The following is a 19,187-nucleotide window of genomic DNA, read 5'->3' on the forward strand; positions in this document are numbered from 1 at the left end:
CTCCTCGGCCAAGTGACGACGGAGCCATTCCGCACTGACGACTGTGAATCCTAGAACGATGCATAAATCCACAAACCCATATTGCCGAATTTAGCATGTCGAGGCGCTACGTCGATAAAAAGTTCGGGAAAAGAATCCAAAAGCAGGATCAGGGCGAACACTTCAGTGTTCGATTTTTGGTCTGACACTGATGTAGGCCGGCCGCATCGCGCTTGAAAGCGAGCATGCGATGCTCCGCAGACATATGCAGCGTGACTTGGAGCTTGCAAAGCTGCGACCTGCAGGTAGCAGTGACTGGCCACATACCGCCTATGTACCACTGTGCGGTCGATGCATCTAATCTGAATCCTTCCGACGCGCGACATCCCAACGTCCATACAGGGCGTGCGGTGTGTCGAGCCCACAGCGCATGCACGTCACCCAGCGTAGCGCAATACACACGGCACACGATTGGTCTCGTCGATACCAGAGAGTCGTCAACAACTGATGTCAATTTCGCTCACCAGGCTCCTCTGAGTCGCTTGGTCAAAGCGACCTACCTCCACATCCAACCAGACACTACCGCTCGTCTGACCAAGAGCAGATGAACACAACGCCAGGGTTGTGACGCGTGAGGCTCCACAACCACCATACCGATACGCCATCCCTTTCCTCAACGCTTCTATGCTTGCGTTTTGCTGTACTACAGTTGGAGGTACCGAATCTTGATCTCGCGCGTATCAACACCTAGCAGGGTGCCCAGTGCGCAACGCGAGGGTGTTCGCGAGGCGACCCACCAGGATATCACGTCTCGCAGCGTCATCGTGGTCGTCGCTCTGCACGGCGCTCACGGACACTTGCATTGGTCGGCCGCACAAGACTCAGTGCAACTCGTCTGATCGCTTGCACTGAAAACGCTTCGCGTCGCATGACGATGTGTAGCTTCCTTTCCAGTGCCTCGACGAAGGTGTTCCAGCAAGATACATGCCTTGCAGATTACTTGACTGCTCACATAGCCACAACGCGCGCATTGTTTCACAGCGGTTACAGTACCTACAGCAGAAACACCATCCGCATGTCTGCTGAGCGCCTGAGCCGCTGTCAGCGTGTCTATGATTGCCCGTGGGCGAAGCGCTTCGAGTTCCTTCACAAGGTCGCGTGCGAACGCCCGGAATGCGTTTGGAGCGTAAACACACTCCGTGGCGAAGTAGTCCAGCCGTTTCCAATACGCATACATAACAATCTCCTTCTCATACATATACAGGAGTGGCTTCACCCGGGGCAGCCAGTGCACCGTCTCGTCGGGCGACGTGCCGCCGTTCGCTAGCGCACCCGTCATGACGTCCGCGCTGTGGCGCAAACGCGCTGAATCGCCTCGAACGAGGTTCAGAAATACCGTCTCCGCCATATCGTCCGCGTTGTGGCCGGTTGCGAGTTTGTTCGCTCGAATGTGTCGCGCTCCGCGTTCCAGCGCCTGACGACGGAAAACGCCGCAAAACGTGCAGTTGTTCGTTCGACCTATCTGCGAAACAACACGGTCCATGGTCCAACCATCGTACAGCTCGTCGTAGGAAAGTGATACGAGGGGAAGTCCCAAGGCTGAACTGTTACGTTTCACAGCTGCGAGAGAAGCGTCACGATACCCGTGAATACCCTCATCGATGGCGAGCAGCACGAGCTCTAGACCGTACTGGTGACGCTCGTTGAGCTCTTTTAAGACATGCGCAAGTACGACTGAGTCCTTCCCTCCAGAGATAGCGATCGCAATACGTTCACCAACCTGAAAGAGATCGTGGTGCACAATGGTCTCGTGTACCTCTCGTTCGAACTCCGCGAAGAAGCACGCCTTGCACAAACGGTGACGGTCTCGCAGCCGCTGGATTTGAGCCTTGCCACCCCGACAGCGATCACAAACCATGCACTTTCTCTTCTGGTTAGCACATGAGATGCGCACTGCTTCTACCACGGTGTCTAGTGCAGTGCAGGAGGACGCTCTGGTAGCAAGTATGAGGTGCAGCACGCCGAAGTCCGCGGCTACAACGATCGTCGCTCGTGGGATCGCCGAGTTCGTATGCAGAGACGTCTGCGAAAAAAGCCCTGCTTGCGAGCGTTTTGGTATGCATTCCTGTATATATGGCTCTAGATACCTCTATATTCCTGTGTTGATGTATTCCAGCATGTATGCTTGTATGAATGCCAGCATGACTTTATGACTACCTGTGTGGATGTCGTCCTGTATGTCTTCCTGTTTGCACGCCGGCTTATTGCAAGCCATACCTCGTCGACGTCGATGCCCATAAAGTCTTTCTGCTCAGTTTTGTTCCACCTCGCAGAGAGTAATCGAACGATTGTTCGAAGTGTATAGCTGGAACTCGAAATCACCATGCCAAGTACTTTATAGATCGGAGAAGCATTGCCTGCAGGATGCGTTCTTTACTGAACAGTGCAAGAAGGACTGCATTCCTCCTTCAGGTCAGTCGTACAACAGTGCTCAGATGCCTGAGGAACAATCAAAGAAACAAGGAGATGCATTCCGCGTAAAAAACCGATATTTTTCAACACTGCTTGCGGTCAGTGGTAGAAACCGACCCATCGATCGCCTTATGGAAAGCAAAAAAGACGATTGGAGTCGCCACGGGTGTCGCTGTTTCCCAACAGCTTGTTCGTGTGGTCTTGAAATCTCTGGGATACAGTCGCTTCGGAAAATTCGGTAGGCGCGTGTATGGGTACTTGCGGAGAAGGGCGCCCATTGTATGTAAAATCGAACTCGGAGCGAACGACGACATCATCCTCTGTCCAAGCTCGAGGGGATTCATTTGACGGCCGCAGTCTCGCTCCTGGAGAGGGCACACACAAGAGCGTCAAGCACTTCGTCGAACCATTGAAGACTATTCCCTGACTTTTGGGGACTTTCTTCCACTAGACAACCCGGTATTTCACCGTTCTGCTTGCGTTCGGGCTTTTGCCGATTGTATACGGGTACAGCTGCTTTTCATTCCGACGTGCACCCAGCGGTTCAACCCTTTCGAAGGAGTGTTTTCGATCGTGGTACGATAATGATCGTTCCACTGGGCGAATGACTGAAGCGTCCAGCACATGGTGACACCAGGAGCACATGACGGCTTCTCCCCGCAAGTCCGTCTCATTCCGCGAAGGTCCTCACCTAAAGGATAAACAAGCACATTCATTTCCAAGCGATAAAAAATCCACGTGATGAACTCGGATGCACTCTTCAGAAGATCGACATGGAAAAGTGCCAGCGGAGCGCTTGGGTGATAGAAAAGTTCGGCAAGCTGACAGCGCAGCAAATGGCGCAGAGGGCACGGGATCCAGTACTCCCTGCACTGGAGCGTTCAAAGAGCGTCAAGAAACGCACAGAGCTCTTGAACCGGCACCTTCACGCCGCCATCCATATCAGAGGATATGCGGTGCGAGAGACGAGACACGAGCCGCTGACGCTGCCCGATTCTGTTCTGGGGCAGCGTCCCAGACTCGACGTGAGCCTGGATCAAAACCGAAACCGATAGGAGTCGGCTGGTCCAACGACGCTGGGAGGCATCTGCGCGTTTTCAGACATCTATCCAGCCTGAACAGTTGTGGAGCGTTTTTCGTTTTACGAATCGTGCACGCATCCGGAGCGTGTGCGCTGGGCAACAACGAGACTCGCGAGAGCACATACGTCACTGGCGTTGTCGGGCTTTCGTCTCACTGGTATCGTCGGTGCTTGTGTCGCGAATTGAGTAATTTGAAGTTGGGGCTACATATCACAGCACACGACTGGCCATGAGTGGCTATGAGTGAACGCCTGCGGCTCTTGGGACGGCGAGTCACGCTTATGGATGTTCTTGTACAGTTCACGTCACGAGGAAGAGTACCACCAGCTGCGATTAACACTGTACGTAGAAAAGTGGCGCATCTGGGAACTTTGGCTTTAGAGTACATTGGAGATCAGGTAGCTCGAACAAAGCGCTGGTTGCGATTGTCGGAGTCGCTTCGTGATCCAGCGCAGCCGTCCTGCGCCGGATCACGGGTGTGGCCCTCACAGGGCTCCACAAGTACTACGGAAACGATATATGCTGAGCACGCACGCTTACGGCTGATTCAGGACTCAAAGTTCGCAGCATCCGGAACCACAGCGAACCGAGGCACGGCCCTGACTGGGAGCCGGCTTGCACGACTTGAGCGTACACCGACGTCGCAGGTGCGAGTGGCTTCAACGTACGTCGCACGAAACCGGCGCAACGCTCAAGTTGGTGGCCGGTGCTCTCCTCTGGCGAGGCAGGCGGAATCAACTGGTCTGCTTTACCTGAACCCAACGGTTGCGCGGTGTCGCGTTTTATCCGTGGACGGAGGTGCGGCGTCTCTCGTGAGCGAGGCGGGTTCAGCAGCGGAGGAGACGCTTCCAGGCACTGGCCGCCAAGTCTCTCAAGCTGATGACTCTTCCTGTGATTTGCGTTGTCCGGAAACACCAGCTTGTGCGGAAGAGGCGCAGCAGCGAGGACCGGGCCGAGAAGCAAAGCATTTGGCTTCGCCGACCTCCGCTGCACCTCTCGCTCCACAGGGCGAGCGCCTCTCCTCGGAAAATGTGCGTGAAGCCTCGGCGTGGTCGCGAGCTCCTGAGCGGATAAGTGAGCCAGCATCGCCAGAACTAGGCCTGCGTGGGCATAACGAGGCGCATGGCCCCGCTGTATGCTCCCTCGGTGGCAACGCTTCCAAGCGATCGACCCCGTCCAAGCCGATCGCCCAAGAGAGTTTGTTTCCGGTTGCGGACGGTCGTCCGATGCGTTCGAGTCGAGAGCCGGCGCTCATCAAGACAACCGGGGAGCCGTTATCCACGCAGTCGGCGAAAGAGGTTGCCAACGATGAGAAGCTGGACTGGGTTGAACTCCAGCAGCGTATTGCCAGCGATAGCGGCCTCTATGGCAACCGCCATGCCCTAGGACTAGAGCGCTATCTGAACGCAGCAGAATTAGCCGAGGCCACCCGTCTCGGTTTACCAGGCACGATGAGATCCTCTGATGGGTACCTTCATGACGAGATGGACTATTTGCGTGAATTCAATCTGGAGGAACGCGCAGTAGAAGCGGCCGTTGCCCGTTATCGTTCTTTCACGCAAAGTGCTCTAGAGCGCGGTGACATCAACTCGCTGCAACCTAGCCAGCGATTGCTTCTGAGCTGGTTCTTTCCCGTGACGATGGCGATCCATCAGGAGCAGGAACGTATTCGACGAGGCGAGCTCTCCTACGACGGTAACGTCTGCGGCCCGCATTTGCTCCGGCTGAAGCCCGAAGTGCTGGCGGTGATTGCACTTCACGAGACGCTGGGGAGGGTTCTGCAGGATCGTGCTGGCGTCGCCTTTATCCGAGTTGCATCTGCTGTTGGCCGCTCGGTTCAAGCGGAAATCAACTTACAGCGATTGCGGGAGCTTCACTCTGAACAGCGGCATCGTCAGCTTCCACAAGACCGGGCGCTGCGACGCACGCTTGCGCTAGCCTCAACGGGAAGTGGTGGCTCACGCGCTGTCGCTGCCATCAACCTCGCTGCGAAGCGCATGGAGCTGGACACCGCCACTTGGGATGATTCCGTCACGATCAAAGTTGGCTCGGTGCTCATATCATTCGTCATGAAGCACGCGCTCATTCATATCGACACGCCAACAGGGAAGCAGGCAGTCCAAGCGTTTCGGCACGGTTACCGCCCGCTGCAACGAGAGCCACGCAAGGTTGGCGTGATTGAGTTGCACAAGTCCGTGTTGAACTTGCTCCTCGCCAACGAGAGCGACTTGCGAGAGACGATTCTACCACGTTTCCAGCCGATGCTTGTGCCCCCGCGACCTTGGACCGCATACAACAGTGGCGGATATTTGCGCCCTCGTGGCCTCGTGATGCGTGTACGAGGTTCCAGACTCCAGCTGGAGGCCTTGAAGAAAGGCGATCTGTCCGAGGTCTTCGCCGGCCTGAACGCACTTGGTGCAACTCCGTGGCGGATAAATCGCCCGGTCCTGGACGTCGTCGAGAAACTGTGGCGCGCTGGCGGTGATATTGCAGGTCTTGTCGCTCGTGCAGACCTGCAGCTGCCGGCGCTTGCGGAGTCCGTCGTGGACCCTGCTCCAGATGGCAAGGAGTCTGCCGCTTCGACAGAATCACTTTCGCGGGAACAACGGCGAGCCATTTGGCGAATACGGAAGACAAACCGCGAGCGGCACGCGCTTCGTTGTGAGCTGCACTATCGCCTAGAGACTGCCCGAGAGTTCGCCGACGTTTCCCGCTTCTACTTGCCGCATAATCTTGATTTTCGTGGGCGCGCGTACCCGATGCCGTCCCATCTACACCACATGAGTAGCGACGTATGCCGCGGTCTCTTGACGTTTGCTGGACCCGGTCTCCGGGTTGGTGAGCGGGGACTTTTTTGGATGAAGGTGCACCTGGCAAACCTCTGTGGTATGGACAAGTTGCCTTTCGACGAGCGGGTCGCTTTCGCCGAATCCGTCATGCCCAAGGTACTGGCGGTTGCCGCTGCGCCGACTGCGGATTCCAACCTAGAATGGTGGGCGCAACAAGAAGATCCGTTTCAGCTGCTGGCGGCATGTTTTGAGCTTGCAGCTGCAAAGGGCGGGCTGGACCCCGACTATCACAGCACGTTGCCGATTCAGCAGGATGGCTCTTGTAATGGCCTACAACACTATGCTGCATTGGGACGCGACGAGCGCGGCGGCTATCAGGTGAATCTGCTGCCCAGCGAGCGCCCACAGGATGTCTATTCTGGAGTCGCTGAGCTCGTACGTGAGCGGGTGGCGCATGACGCACGCGAAGGCGTCCCGATCGCTCAACTGCTTCAGGGAAGAATCAGCCGCAAAATCGTGAAACAAACCGTGATGACCTCTGTTTACGGAGTAACGCTCATTGGAGCACGCGAGCAGATCCAGAATCGTCTCCGAGAGCTACCGGATTTCCCGGAGGAGAAAACCTGGGAGGCCAGCTTCTACCTGGCTAAGCAAACGCTTGGCTCTCTGGGCGATATCTTTCGCGGCGCGACGGATACCATGGAATGGCTCGCGGAGTGTGCGCTCCGTGTGGCGACCTCTAAGGAGCGAACCAACGCTGTCCGTTGGATAACGCCACTCGGGCTGCCGGTCATCCAGCCTTACCGAAGACGGGAAGCGCGTCTCGTGAACACTGTTGTCCAGCACGTGCTGCTCGAGGCGCAGAATGACCACTTACCGGTGAGTCGCGCTCGACAGCGAAGCGCGTTCCCTCCGAATTATATCCACTCACTGGACTCGACGCACATGCTGATGACGGCGCTGGCCTGCCGACGCGCTGGTCTGCAGTTTGCGGCAGTGCACGATTCGTTTTGGACACATGCAGCCACGGTCGATGAGATGAACCGCCTGCTTCGCGAATGCTTCGTTAGGCTTCATGCCCGCGATCTTCTGCAGGAGCTTCGCGAACAATTTCAGCTTCGTTTTCCGGACGTTGAACTCCCACCGGTACCTCCGAAGGGTACACTGGACCTGAACCAGGTCCTGCTGTCGCCATACTTTTTCGATTAATCCGGGAGCTAGGAACTGTAAATGCAATGTTCACGATAGCATTGAACATGCGTCTGCATGCGACGGGCTCTGAAACGACCTGAGAAGACTCCGCCGCCAACGCCAACGCCAACGCCAACAACAACACAGTCCGCAATACGCATCCGATCCGAAGGATGCACGCAGCGACTGGTGATGCACGGATGCCTACGCCCGCATGGACACGCATCGGTACCGTGTGCTGTTGGCGTGACACCTTGTCACGTCACAGGGTCACTGGAGTGCATCATAAAGTCTGTCGGGTGATCCATCTGCCTATTTTGGAAAACAGTAGTCGTGGGACGGTTCGCGATCCCGGAACGCCTTCTACGAGGCCCGCATGGACATTACGCGGGGCTAGGACTGCACTAGTTTTGTTTCTGCGAGGGGCAGCTGTTGCAGACACTGTCCGCGTGTCGGAGGCGATATAGACACCAGACTCATTTAGAACCAGCATTTCGGTATGCAGCGAAGCGTTTGCGATGCAGGTATCGGTGCAGAAGCGTCGCCAAACGTGCGTTTGCATAGCGACGCTGATACCATCGAATTCGTCGAGGAACCCTGCATCCGATACCGAGATCTCCGGCCCTGTTCACTGCCCGAAACGTGTTTTCCTAACAAACCAGCGCCAAGAGGTCACCTGGGACCTCTATCTGCATCAACGTACGCACGATAGCAGCAGCGGGTATCCCGCGGGTACGCAATGCCTCCGCTGCGTCGACGTGCGCCCGATGATGACGCCTCCGCGATGCGCGCGTCCGTCGCACGGCGAAATCGTCGGGTGTATGCGTGCGGGCGCTTGTCGCGTTCTCTCTGTCTCTCTCTGGGATTATAAGCAAGCAGCGGGACTGCTATCGAACGTTATGAGCGCAGGCTGGAGCTCCCGGAACTCCCTTGCGTTCGATCCGATTCGCATAGGAGATATCCTGCGTTGGGATGTTAAAGAACCGGAACGGCTTGGGTTGAATCTGGTTGTTTTTAAAACATTCCGCACTGACGTGCTGAGCGACCTCACCGGTGCAGACCTGGCAACCGAGCTGCGCCTCGGCGCTCAGTTTGGCACCGTGCAACTGTTACCGTCACGCGCCCGTGAAGACTTTTACGACGATAGTGAAGGTGAACCGCGGGTGCGTTGGTATCGGCCCCCGGTAGGCTCGCTGACTATTCGAACGCGTCTCAGTGATATTGGCGGCGGTGAGATGCGATCGCGCGGGGCACTCTGGTTCCGCGCTAGGATCGATACGGACAAGTGCGTTTGGCACTACGGTGTCGAGGCGGATCGCCGTATTGCGCTATCAAACTGGCATGATACGCGAGGCTTCGTCAACGTGAAATATATGAAAAAGGCCTCGGAGCCGGAGTTCACCGTTACTAGTCAACTTGGCATCGAGCAGTACTTGCGTTTAGGTCGCGTATGGGCGCTCACACGTACAGGCGTCAATCCCGAAGGCACCCTGCACGTATCGCTCCGAGACTATGGCCTTCGGTCGAAACGCGCCCCGGCACGCGCCAAGCGCTGAACGCAAACCAGGGCATATGCCTGTCAGAGGTTGATGGTGTTGCATGTATGCTCGACTGCTCGGAATGATATATACCTGTGCACCATTCGGAGCGTAACGAGTGTTTGTTGTGTTGCAGATTTCTCGACGCTGCGCTGCGGGGAAGTCGTTGCTGTCGGCACGGATACGCGCGTTTGCTCCGCTGTCGGCGGAGGTGCACGTTGTTGAGGTTGATTTCGAGGGCGGCTCTGATGCTGCGCACCGGAGCGAAGCGCGACCTGGTTGGTAGCTTCAACCTATCGGGGATACCCAAAGCCCGCTGTTGGGGAAAACCAGTGCATTGGAACGTGGTTGATGTCCATAGGACGTGTACTGATCCATCGGAGGAGTCCAACAGGTGCAGGCACCTTGACGAGTCTCCACACCAGCATTGCTAAATCATACGCTCGCTTCGTCTTCGCGCCTCATCGATTCGCGAACTGTGGTGGTGTCTGCAGCATCCAGTAAACGCGGGACAGTGCGCTCATGATGCAGACGACCCGCCACGCTCGCGTGCGACCAGGCCCTTGCGGCAGCGATACAGCCGACCTGATTCGGCGATGCATCCAGGAGCGGCGGCTGACCTGCGAAACGTTCGCATCCCGTTTGGGCCCGGTCGGGCATACTGCCCTTTCGAGTGCGCACGCGGTGCAGAGCGGGTTGCAGATGCGCTGACGACCGGTGTCTGGGTTGTCTGCTTGCGGCCGCACAGCTTCGACAGAGAGGTGTACCCGCGACAATTTGCCCGGTGTTTGCTCGGTGCGCTGGGTACAGCCGTTATCGTTCGCGTTGCTCTGCTTTCGGGAATATGTCCCGACGGCATGCTCATCTCAGATCAGAGCCGAGCGCTTTCGTGCCTAGTTTAGCTGCTGGAAAAAAGTGCCCATGTGCGATGCCCTCGAACAAGGAAACCTTCCGAATCAGTCGGGTGCCTCTCGAAACGTTTCCGCGAATTCTCGACGTACTGGCATCCGAGCGCAAGTCCCCGAAGTACGCACGTCTCCGCAGAATAAAACCCCAAGGAATATCAATCGTAATCCAAACGAGAGCTTTATGGATGCTTACGGTGCCACGGTATATTCGGCATTCCGCGCGGAGAGCACGGCAACGGGATCGTGGAGCGCTGCGTGCGCGAGCGTCACAGCTGCGGCCAACGATGCGCTGGTGAGCGCCAAGGCGACAACGTCTGTCAGAAACAACATGAGCGTGAGCAAGCCACCCAGCAAAATGTATCGGATATAGCCAGGCCAGTTCTGGAACATGCGCGCGCCCAGCGAAGCGTCCTCGCCCCCGACGGCATCAGCCGTGCGTACACCCATGTACAGCGCGAGCAGGAGCCAGGATATTAGGAGCAGCGCACTCCACGGATAGAACAAACCCGTCACAATGAACATCACAAGGGCCACAAAGAGGTAGTTCCATGCGTAGAGCTCCAAATTCGTGCGCACACGAGCGCTCCAGTCCAGCCACGACGAGGGTGGCGGCGGCGCTAGTGCGTGCAGTGCAGCCCACTCTCGCCACGGCCGTGCCGCCGACCACGCCAGCTGCAGACGCTCCTTCGGAGTGAGTTGGACACTCAGATCCACCGGCAACCACATCGTTGAGAGCGAAGGGTCACTATCCCTGATCAGCTCGGACTCGGTGGAGGCGAACGCAGCTGCCGGCGCTGCTGGCGCAGTTGCACCGTAGCTTCCGCGCTCCACCTTGCGTTCGACGGGTGCCACGGTGTTGCTTGTGATTTGCGGAACGCCCATTCTTTGTATTGTTTGCGTAACGTACCTTCCCCAATATTCGAAGCACGACGACTCGTGTTTCCGTCCGCGTGGAACGAGATCGACGACACCTCTCGCAACGAAGCTGCAACCCGTTCGGGTGCCAGCGGGCAATGGCGCGACGCGTCGCGGGCTCCGGAAACGCTGCGCCCCATGAGTGCGTACGCACCCGAGCGCTGGTGCCTCGCTGGAATTTACGACGCTGCAAGGTCGTTCTTGAACCTAACCGGAATCCCTCGAATATGTTGTTCGTGTTATCAGGTAGCAAAGGGGCCATTGCTCTTCTCCAAGTCTTGTGACGGCTCGATGGTGGCAGGCTCGTAGTCACCGGCTCTGTGCACAGGTCAGTGCGAGCGCTTCACCATCGCCGCGGATATCGTCGTCAACTCTGTTGAACCGGAACGCAGATCTCGCTTTTTCTATCGCCTGTGCATTGTTATCATGCTGCAAAGCAAACTGCTTGCTCTCGTGTTCAATAAGTAATCCTGACTGTGCGTCATGTATCCAGTAGAGGGATCATGTTTCCTGGCTGATGGTGCGCGCCTGCCGATACGCATGCCGCACGGCACGTCGATCGAAGCGCTGCGGGCGACACGCCCGAGCATCCGCGCATTTCCGATGCCCCCGTTTGATACCCAGGAATCGACACGGATGTCGTACACGCATGCACGCATGCATACGTGTCTCCATGCATGCATCTGTTCCTGATATCCCGCGCGGCGCTCTCGGGCCTGTTGCAGCATCTATTCACGTATTCAATAGACGATAGATTGCGGTGCCTTATGCAGGACCTGAGCACATAGCCCAGCAACGCACACCTGTGCGAAGCACGCCACGATTCCCGAACATGGATAGGCGTCGAAGAGGCTGCGCTTGCGTGGGGCCCTGTCATCGGCGCTGGTGCGGATCCAGTCAAGGCGTCAGGGCGCGAGACGTGCCATAGTCGCCACGGTGCGGGACCTGCATACAACCGGATCAAAATCGCGTTTTCCAAGTCGCCTCTATTGCGGAGGCGAGCGTCCTCTTCGCTGCGATTGTCAGTGCGAACGCTCTGGATGTCGTGCTGGGAACCGAGTATCGCAGTGGGTATTTACGAAATAACAACGGATGTTCGTTACAGCGAACAGTACGCCATTGGCAACGGAGCCCTGGGCGAGCTTTTGCGACCCCGGGCGCCATGAGGCAGTAGGGAACGTGCGTCGCGCGCGGATGCGACCGAGAAAGACTCGACGGGGGCCGGTGGCCACCTGTCTCGCCGGTCATCTTCAGTCATCGAGAACGTAGTTCGGGTGCACCGTCAAGAGTCGATTCATTCCTGATGATGCTTGCGACTCCTGGCTGAGCGCGACTGACCCCTGGTCTTGAATCTGGATGAGAATGTGATCGCGGTTGAGCATGTGATGCAGCACCGCACGCATCCGTTGCGCTTCCAGGCGGAGCTCGTCCTCGGATTGGATTTCATCGGTTTCGTCGCGAAATCGGAGCATGTGTTGGATGATTTCGTTTTCGGGGACACCGATTTGCTCCGCTGCCTCACGACTGCGTAGAAAGAGAACTACCCTGTTCGCAAGCAAGCGGTACATCTGGAACGGGAGACGGAGCGCGGAGCTCGCCGCTGGTGTGGTCGGCGCCCCGTGCGATGCACTTGTGCTGGGCAGGCGCTCCGGCGATGCCGGCGCTTCGGTCATCGTCTCAGCAACGGGATCGTCCAGGACCACGTCCTCCGTCTCGATGTGGATGATGGACTTGCGTAGCAAGCGGGTTGCCTCTCGCACGTACTTGGGCCGAACAATGGGATCCAAATGCATGCGGGCCAGCGCTTCGGACAGACGAATCAACGACTCCAACTGGCGCACCGTGATCCGATACGCACCACCGGCGCCGCCACCGAACACGTCGTTTGCTCGGAGCTGTTTGTAACTCTCTACGAGCAGAGCGCGGGACTCTTCGGGAATCTGCGGGTGCACGGTGCGAGCGAACCGAATATATCTTTGAAGCTGCTCCGGGGTGAATTCAGGCCGAATCGCATGCTGCTGGTGTTGATGGAGACCCACGATGTAGCGCGTTACGTTGTAATCACTGGCTTCGTCACATTCGTCCAAAATCACAAAAAATAAGTCGAAACGAGACATGATAGCGGGCGACATCTGGATATTGCTGCGCAACGGCCTTGTCCGATCGTACCGTCCTCCAACCGGGTTTGCGGCGGCGAGTACTGCCGCACGAGCGTTCAAAGTCGCCTGGATGCCGGCCTTGGCGATGGATATGGTCTGCTGCTCCATGGCTTCATGAATGGCAACCTGGTCGCGGAGATCCATCTTGTCGAACTCATCGATGCAGCAGATTCCATTGTCGGCAAGCATGAGCGCCCCTGCCTCGATACAGAATTCATTCGTTTCGGGATCCTTCACAACGGAGGCGGTAAGACCCGCTGCAGACGAGGCTCTGCCAGAGGTATACAGCGCTCGTGGCATGAGATTGCAGACAAATTTGAGGAACTGCGACTTTGCGGTTGAGGGATCACCAACAATGCAGACATTGATATCGCCACGAAGACGAATTTGCTCGTTTGTTTTTTTGTGAACTCCACCAAAGAGCATGAGCAGAACCGCCCGTTTCACATCATCATGGCCAAAGACAGTAGGTGCAATCGAATTGGCAAGTCGTTGATACAGCCGTGGTTGGTGCTTCATGCGCATCATTTCGTTCCGCTCTTCCGGCGTCATGCGCTCGAGCAGCGTGGCCGAGTCGGCCTCGACGCCGCCGACACCAAAAGGGTCGCGTTCTAGTAATGCCTCCCATTCCGATTGGTTGCGAGACGAAAAAAGATCGTTCTGCGGAAGCACGTGGCAGGCAACAAAGCAAAGCCGGTAATTCAACTCCCTCTGGCCGAATTGGCGAGCTCCGTAGGGAGCCCCGTCTGGCCGGGACCTCGCAGCCGAGGTTCGTGTCAACGAGGCCTCAACGCGTTCCCCCGGTACCGCTAGCATTGTTGCCTCGGGTACGACCACTAAGGTTCCGGTAAAGATGCAGCGGTCGCCAGCCTTGGCTCGTTCAACGTTCTCGTGGCGAACAATGACATCCAAGGTTCGCGGCATGGCGCCCGGCGGAATTTCTGTCGAATGCTCTTGGACGCGAATACGCTGCCAGTCGACAAACTTGCTACGCTCTACGATGAGCTTCCAATTCGTTCGATTGCCACAATCCGCCGACGGGCAGACTGGGGGTTCCGCGTACCGATTCTGTTGTTCAATACCCACAACAACATGGCCACATTCGCCACACTGGAATGTCCCGACGAGCAGCTCCGGCCGAATCTCACTGGTGCGTGTCACGGTGGCTGAGAACGCCACCAGTGACCCGATGCGGTCGGAGCGTAGCTCGCGCAGGCGGCGCACATGTGGTAAACCGCACACGGACACCCAGAACATGCGTGGTCGACCAGCCTGGTCGACTTCGAGGCCCGGTGCATACTTACGAACGAACTCGAAAAGCGCTCGCCGAACGTATGGCTCAAAGCGATAGAAGGAGTCGACGAGTGCGTCCGCAAGCTCAGCGTTGTAGCTTAGAAGATGTCGATAGTCGATCACAAAAGTAGTTTCCTCGGTTTGTCGCAGTCTCTCCAGCGCTTCCACGTACACAACGCGTCCTCTGTTTGGAGATTCAGTCCTAACTGGAGGAAGTTGCGCGGGCGAGCTGCCCCAGGAACCAGACGCATCTGGCAGGCGAAACTCCTCGAGAAACTCGAGCAGCAGGCGAGCGAGTTCCTCGGCAACTTGGTCTCCCTCTGGTGCGACCGCGCTTCCTCTAGCCCCGGCTAGCCCACGAATCTCTAGGTCTGCACCAGCTGGCAGAGTAGGTTGCCGTGGTTGTGTGTATATGGCGTTGCCCTCGGAATACAGCACTTCTGTCATGGCGGTTGCGTGCGAACACCAAACGACTCATTCCCGCCACGCGCGGCAAATGCGGCACGCACGCCGCCGCCGTGCATGCATGGGTTCCCGCCATGCAGACGCCAGATCTGTGTCTGCTTTGTCTCTATGGGAAATGTTGTGGGCATGGTGTACCCAAATTAGAGAAAATCGAACGATTCCACATGTAGGCTTTCAGCGCAACAGAGTGCCGCCACGGTTGCGTGTCATCAAATGCGTTTTCACGGTTTTCAGCAGATGCGTACGAAGCGCATTCATTTGAAGGTATCAAAAATCCACGGGGAAGACATGGACATACAAGTAGAGGATCCTGGATGGACGTCATAGCCGACTGCTCGAAAAAAACGAATAAAGCCGTCGTCTCGGTGACTGTCCAGCGACATAGAGCAGTGACGAAGACGAGAGAGAAGGAGAGTGGAGATAGCCAAGAAAAGGTGTTTTCGCCCGGCAGTACGTTGGCGAGACTCTAGTCGCACTAAGCGCACGAGTTCTAGGAATCCTTGGAACGGTTCGTGCAAGCAGAGGCAATAAACGCATCGAGTTCGTGAACCGAAACTCCAACGCCGCCATCCGTATCAGACGAAATGCGGTGCGAAAGACGAGATCCGAATTGCTGATGGCATCCATGTTTCTGGGGCAGCCTTTCAGGCTCGAAGTGTGCCTGGATCTGAACTGAAACCGATTGGAGTCGGCTGGTCGCAACAGGCCGGAAGGCGCCAATTCGTGAGCGTATATTTACCCTCCATGGTCGTAGAACGTTTTCCGTTTCACTGACGATCTATAGGGAGCTCGGACATGCACACAGCAATGCTTGGGACTCCTCCACCTGCCATTAGAACCGAACGACATAGGTTGCTCTGCAACTGCTTCCTTTTCCTCTCTGTTACCCTCGATATGAAATACGCTCAAAAATCATGGACTAAGAGCGCCGTGGCGAGCAGTCCAAGCACGTTGATTGCAGCGTCCAGGTCGCGCTTCTGTGCTCAATCAGGATCTGCGCTATTCATGTCATGCACGGGAGGTACGTGCGATCGCCACCTCACTTGCAGGTTTCATCTTCTTTGTCCACAGCTTCGGTATGCTGCTTATGACGATGACACCTGCGCGCGGTCGGATGTGCCCGTATTCATATGTATATACATCAGAGATCCCCCGACTTCGACCGCCAGCCTTTGGCGCGAAAACGCGTGCTGCATCGCTCCGCAAACGCCTGTGACGGGTACCGAAGGCTCCGGTTGATGCCTCCTCGTGCGTTCCTTGCGGCCGGTGTCGCACGCCTCCATCAAGCGCTTGTCTGGGGCGATCCGCTCGGCGAGTACGCCGTCCGCTGGACGTGTACGCGTACGCCGTCGCATTCGAGAGCGCCTCACAAAAGGCGATGTCGTGCCCGATGGACGGCGCGCACGAGTTGCACGGAAACAGCGATACGGAAAACAAGAAGCATGCGTGATTCGACCATGCCACACACGAGGCAGAGGAAAAGCCTCGAGACTCTTTTCTACGAACTGAATAATGATACCAGTTGTTTTTGGAACCATCGTTCGAGGGCGTCGCGAATCACCCTGACGCTGTTGACGGTACGAATTCCAGCGGCAAAGCGTCGATTGCGTCACTCCGAAACCACAATCCGGAATCCTGGAACTGCACATGGATCCGTGAGCCCTTATTGCATCCATTTGGACATCGATCTGTACATCTAAAGAGCGTTCGGGAAACTAATCGAAAAGCAAGATGCGAGTAAGCAATTCGGTGCTCCTTCTTCATATGAAGCGAGTCGATTTTTTCGAATCATGCATACGAACCACGAGTTCCGCCATCAAGCGATAATTATTGAAACCAGGAGAGCTTGCATTATCATGCTGCACAAGACCTTGATATTCCGCCAGCATCCACCTTTAAATCCCTCCGATAATCGTGGCTCGTTCGTATGCGTCTCCCAATGCCTGCCACTAGCAGTCGCCCGCGAATGGTGTCTACCCATCTACGAAACGTCGTTCGCGCAGGAGCTGACAATGCGGGTCTCGTGGACGCGCCGCCTCCCAGTGCGTGGAACAGGACCTCGTTATTCTTGCATTCGCGCTGCACAGCGAGGCACACATCCTCGCCAGTAAGGATCGCTTTTTATCTTTCTCGTATACCACGACTGCTGTTTGATTAGGTACGGGGGCCAAGTCTTCAAAAAATGCGCTGCGGCCGTCGTTTGATTTTCGTGCTTCTCTCGGTACTGCTGAGTTTCTTGGGCGGCCTCCCAGTTCAAGTCCTGGTAAGCAGCACCGACCTGGACCCTTTCCAGTACGCAACGCGGGGTGAGGAGCCTGCTAACATTTTGAGTTTGATCTCAAGCCAAACGATTCCGCGGGAGGACGAGGATATTGCTGCGCAGGAGTTCCACTCGGGAGCTTTTCTTGAGAGCTTTGACAACGAAGGCGTCGACGCCGCCGTACTTTCCCACGAGCCCGCTCGTGGAACAGCGACGAAAGCCTACGTCACTCGTATACTGAACTGGAGGCACGAGCTGCCCGCAGCGTGCGCGCTTGCATACTCCATTGCTTCGGTCGTGTACGGCATTGAGGATATTTCCAGAATCAGTGCCGGTGACGTCGAGCTTGTTGCTCTTGTTGAAAGTCAGCGGCTGCCGCGATCTGCCAGGTTCTACCTGGAAAAATGCGGGTACCGCGTAGTGCCGGTCCAGCCGCAACTAGGCATCCCAGATTTCCTGCGCTTGCCGCTTGCGTCATGGTCTCTCACCGAGTACAAGGCAGTTATCTTTATTGAACCCATAAGCCTGGTTCTGAGCCCCTCCGTGCAGGAACTCTTTCACTGCGGCTGCTTCTGTGCGGCGGTTCAAACAGGAGAATATTTCTCTGCTGGGGTGTTTGGCTTACGTCCAAGCTTGAAAGTTCATTCGCGAATGCTGGAGTTCCTCCGCAGGGATGTCATCGGCCTGGACTGGCCCCCCGCGCATTATGCGGAAAAGCACCGGCATCTTTTCACAGAAGCGAGCAGATCACTGGGTGCTTTCTTGAACACGTACTTTCGAGACTTTTTGCGTGCGCCGTATTTCCCTCAAAAGATTCCAGCTGAGCACATTGATGAGGATGATATGGAGTACGGCGAGCTCATGCGCAGCTGCTGTGACGATCCGATCCTGCTGGTGTCGAGCCTGCGACTAGCGTCGGACCCCAACTCGGTTTGTGTACGGCGACTGCCGATCGGGTACAATGGCGACCCCGTGTTTCATGGCGTATTCTCCAATACCCGTGTCATTCGATTCACAGTGCCACTGACGCCGTACGCCTGGTGGAGCGCATGGGTAATCGGTAATAAAGCAGCATGGCGAGCATCGCGCCGTGCTTTAGGAAGTGTTCGCGCTCGCTTCTGGGCTGCTGGGCCGCCCTTTCTGGGGCCGCTCATGTTAGGCAGCGGATTGATGGGCCTCGCTGCCGCCATTGTGGTACTGCTTGTGAGCTGGCGAGAGGCGCGACACCCGTTTCTGGGCCACTGGCTCGCGACCGTTCTGGGTACGCTTGCCAACGTGCAGCGCAACGCTCTCATCGAGCGCGGAGGACAAAAGCGCGATCGCCCATTCAGGTTTTGGAGTCGACTCAGAACCGCGAGACGCCCGTCTGCGAAAAGTACTGTAGACGCTGGCTCGTGCGACCCCGAATCGAGCTGTCGTCTGGAGCGCGCTCCATCAAGTCGTCGGTCGATGTGGATTCGGTGTATGAACCTGCTCGTTGGAAACTTATGTGGTTTGGTCGGTGGATTAGTCTTGCCAGCCACAGCCTGGCTCATGGTGCCGACGTATCTGCCAGCACCGGTAGGAGCAGCGCTGTTCGCTAGCTTGTGTGTGGCTTTGCAACACTGCACGTTGAGTGTTCTCCGCTTTTATTTCCAGCGTCGATGTTTTTCGCAAACCATACCACCACCACCACCACAGGGTGCAGCTTTCGAGGGCGCACGTCATCACGCCAGCGAACGAGATAGTAGCGACACCATCAACGCCATAGAAGAGAAGCAGAGTCGGGGCTATCCGCGGCTGGGTGCTTCTAGCCGCCATAGCGCTGGACTTCAGCGCAATGCTGCACGCCCGCTTCTGCTCCCGCGGTACGTTCACATCGCTCATTTCATCTGGTGGATCGTCGCTCCGCAGATACCGATTCTCTTTACGAGAAACATTCCGCGCGTGATAACAATTTGGGTCTCGTCTTTATTTATTTATGACATGATCTGTTGTCTGGGTTTCGCCTTTGTACTCCAGAGCGATGCACAAGAAAGCTGTTAATGGGCCCTGGAGCAGCGGCCGTAGCCCGTAAACATCACTCATCACAAGTTCGCTGGGCGGGACTCGACTCCGACCCAAGGCGCTCTCTATCGCGCCATGAAAAGATGCTTG

General features: G+C 56.6%; 6 protein-coding genes across 6 annotated transcripts, besides 1 other annotated feature; 3 read left to right on the forward strand and 3 right to left on the reverse strand.

Annotated features, from left to right (window-relative positions):
- Window positions 1-826: 826 nt before the first annotated feature.
- Window positions 827-1,897, reverse strand: CYME_CMJ256C (hypothetical protein, conserved; the record flags this gene model as incomplete). Its single annotated transcript, XM_005534913.1, has 1 exon — window positions 827-1,897. The coding sequence occupies one exon, from the start codon at window positions 1,895-1,897 to the stop codon at window positions 827-829; it is 1,071 nt and encodes a 356-aa protein (XP_005534970.1).
- A 1,875-nt stretch (window positions 1,898-3,772) lies between these two features.
- Window positions 3,773-7,531, forward strand: CYME_CMJ257C (single subunit mitochondrial RNA polymerase; the record flags this gene model as incomplete). Its single annotated transcript, XM_005534914.1, has 1 exon — window positions 3,773-7,531. The coding sequence occupies one exon, from the start codon at window positions 3,773-3,775 to the stop codon at window positions 7,529-7,531; it is 3,759 nt and encodes a 1,252-aa protein (XP_005534971.1).
- Window positions 6,882-8,216: a sequence feature (possible transcribed region).
- A 118-nt stretch (window positions 8,217-8,334) lies between these two features.
- On the forward strand, window positions 8,335-9,069 carry CYME_CMJ259C (hypothetical protein; the record flags this gene model as incomplete). Its single annotated transcript, XM_005534915.1, has 1 exon — window positions 8,335-9,069. The coding sequence occupies one exon, from the start codon at window positions 8,335-8,337 to the stop codon at window positions 9,067-9,069; it is 735 nt and encodes a 244-aa protein (XP_005534972.1).
- Window positions 9,070-10,148: 1,079 nt separating this feature from the next.
- Window positions 10,149-10,841, reverse strand: CYME_CMJ260C (similar to prenylated rab acceptor PRA1; the record flags this gene model as incomplete). The annotated part of the gene is made up of 1 exon (XM_005534916.1): window positions 10,149-10,841. The coding sequence occupies one exon, from the start codon at window positions 10,839-10,841 to the stop codon at window positions 10,149-10,151; it is 693 nt and encodes a 230-aa protein (XP_005534973.1).
- Window positions 10,842-12,124: 1,283 nt separating this feature from the next.
- Window positions 12,125-14,773, reverse strand: CYME_CMJ261C (DNA replication licensing factor MCM6; the record flags this gene model as incomplete). Its single annotated transcript, XM_005534917.1, has 1 exon — window positions 12,125-14,773. The coding sequence occupies one exon, from the start codon at window positions 14,771-14,773 to the stop codon at window positions 12,125-12,127; it is 2,649 nt and encodes an 882-aa protein (XP_005534974.1).
- Window positions 14,774-16,973: 2,200 nt separating this feature from the next.
- CYME_CMJ262C (hypothetical protein, conserved) lies at window positions 16,974-19,076 on the forward strand (the record flags this gene model as incomplete). The annotated part of the gene is made up of 1 exon (XM_005534918.1): window positions 16,974-19,076. One exon carries the CDS (start codon window positions 16,974-16,976, stop codon window positions 19,074-19,076), a length of 2,103 nt encoding a protein of 700 aa, XP_005534975.1.
- Between the last annotated feature and the right edge of the window lie 111 nt (window positions 19,077-19,187).

This window comes from Cyanidioschyzon merolae, chromosome 10 (genome assembly GCF_000091205.1).
Source record: "Cyanidioschyzon merolae strain 10D DNA, chromosome 10, complete genome".
Lineage (NCBI taxonomy): Eukaryota > Rhodophyta > Bangiophyceae > Cyanidiales > Cyanidiaceae > Cyanidioschyzon > Cyanidioschyzon merolae.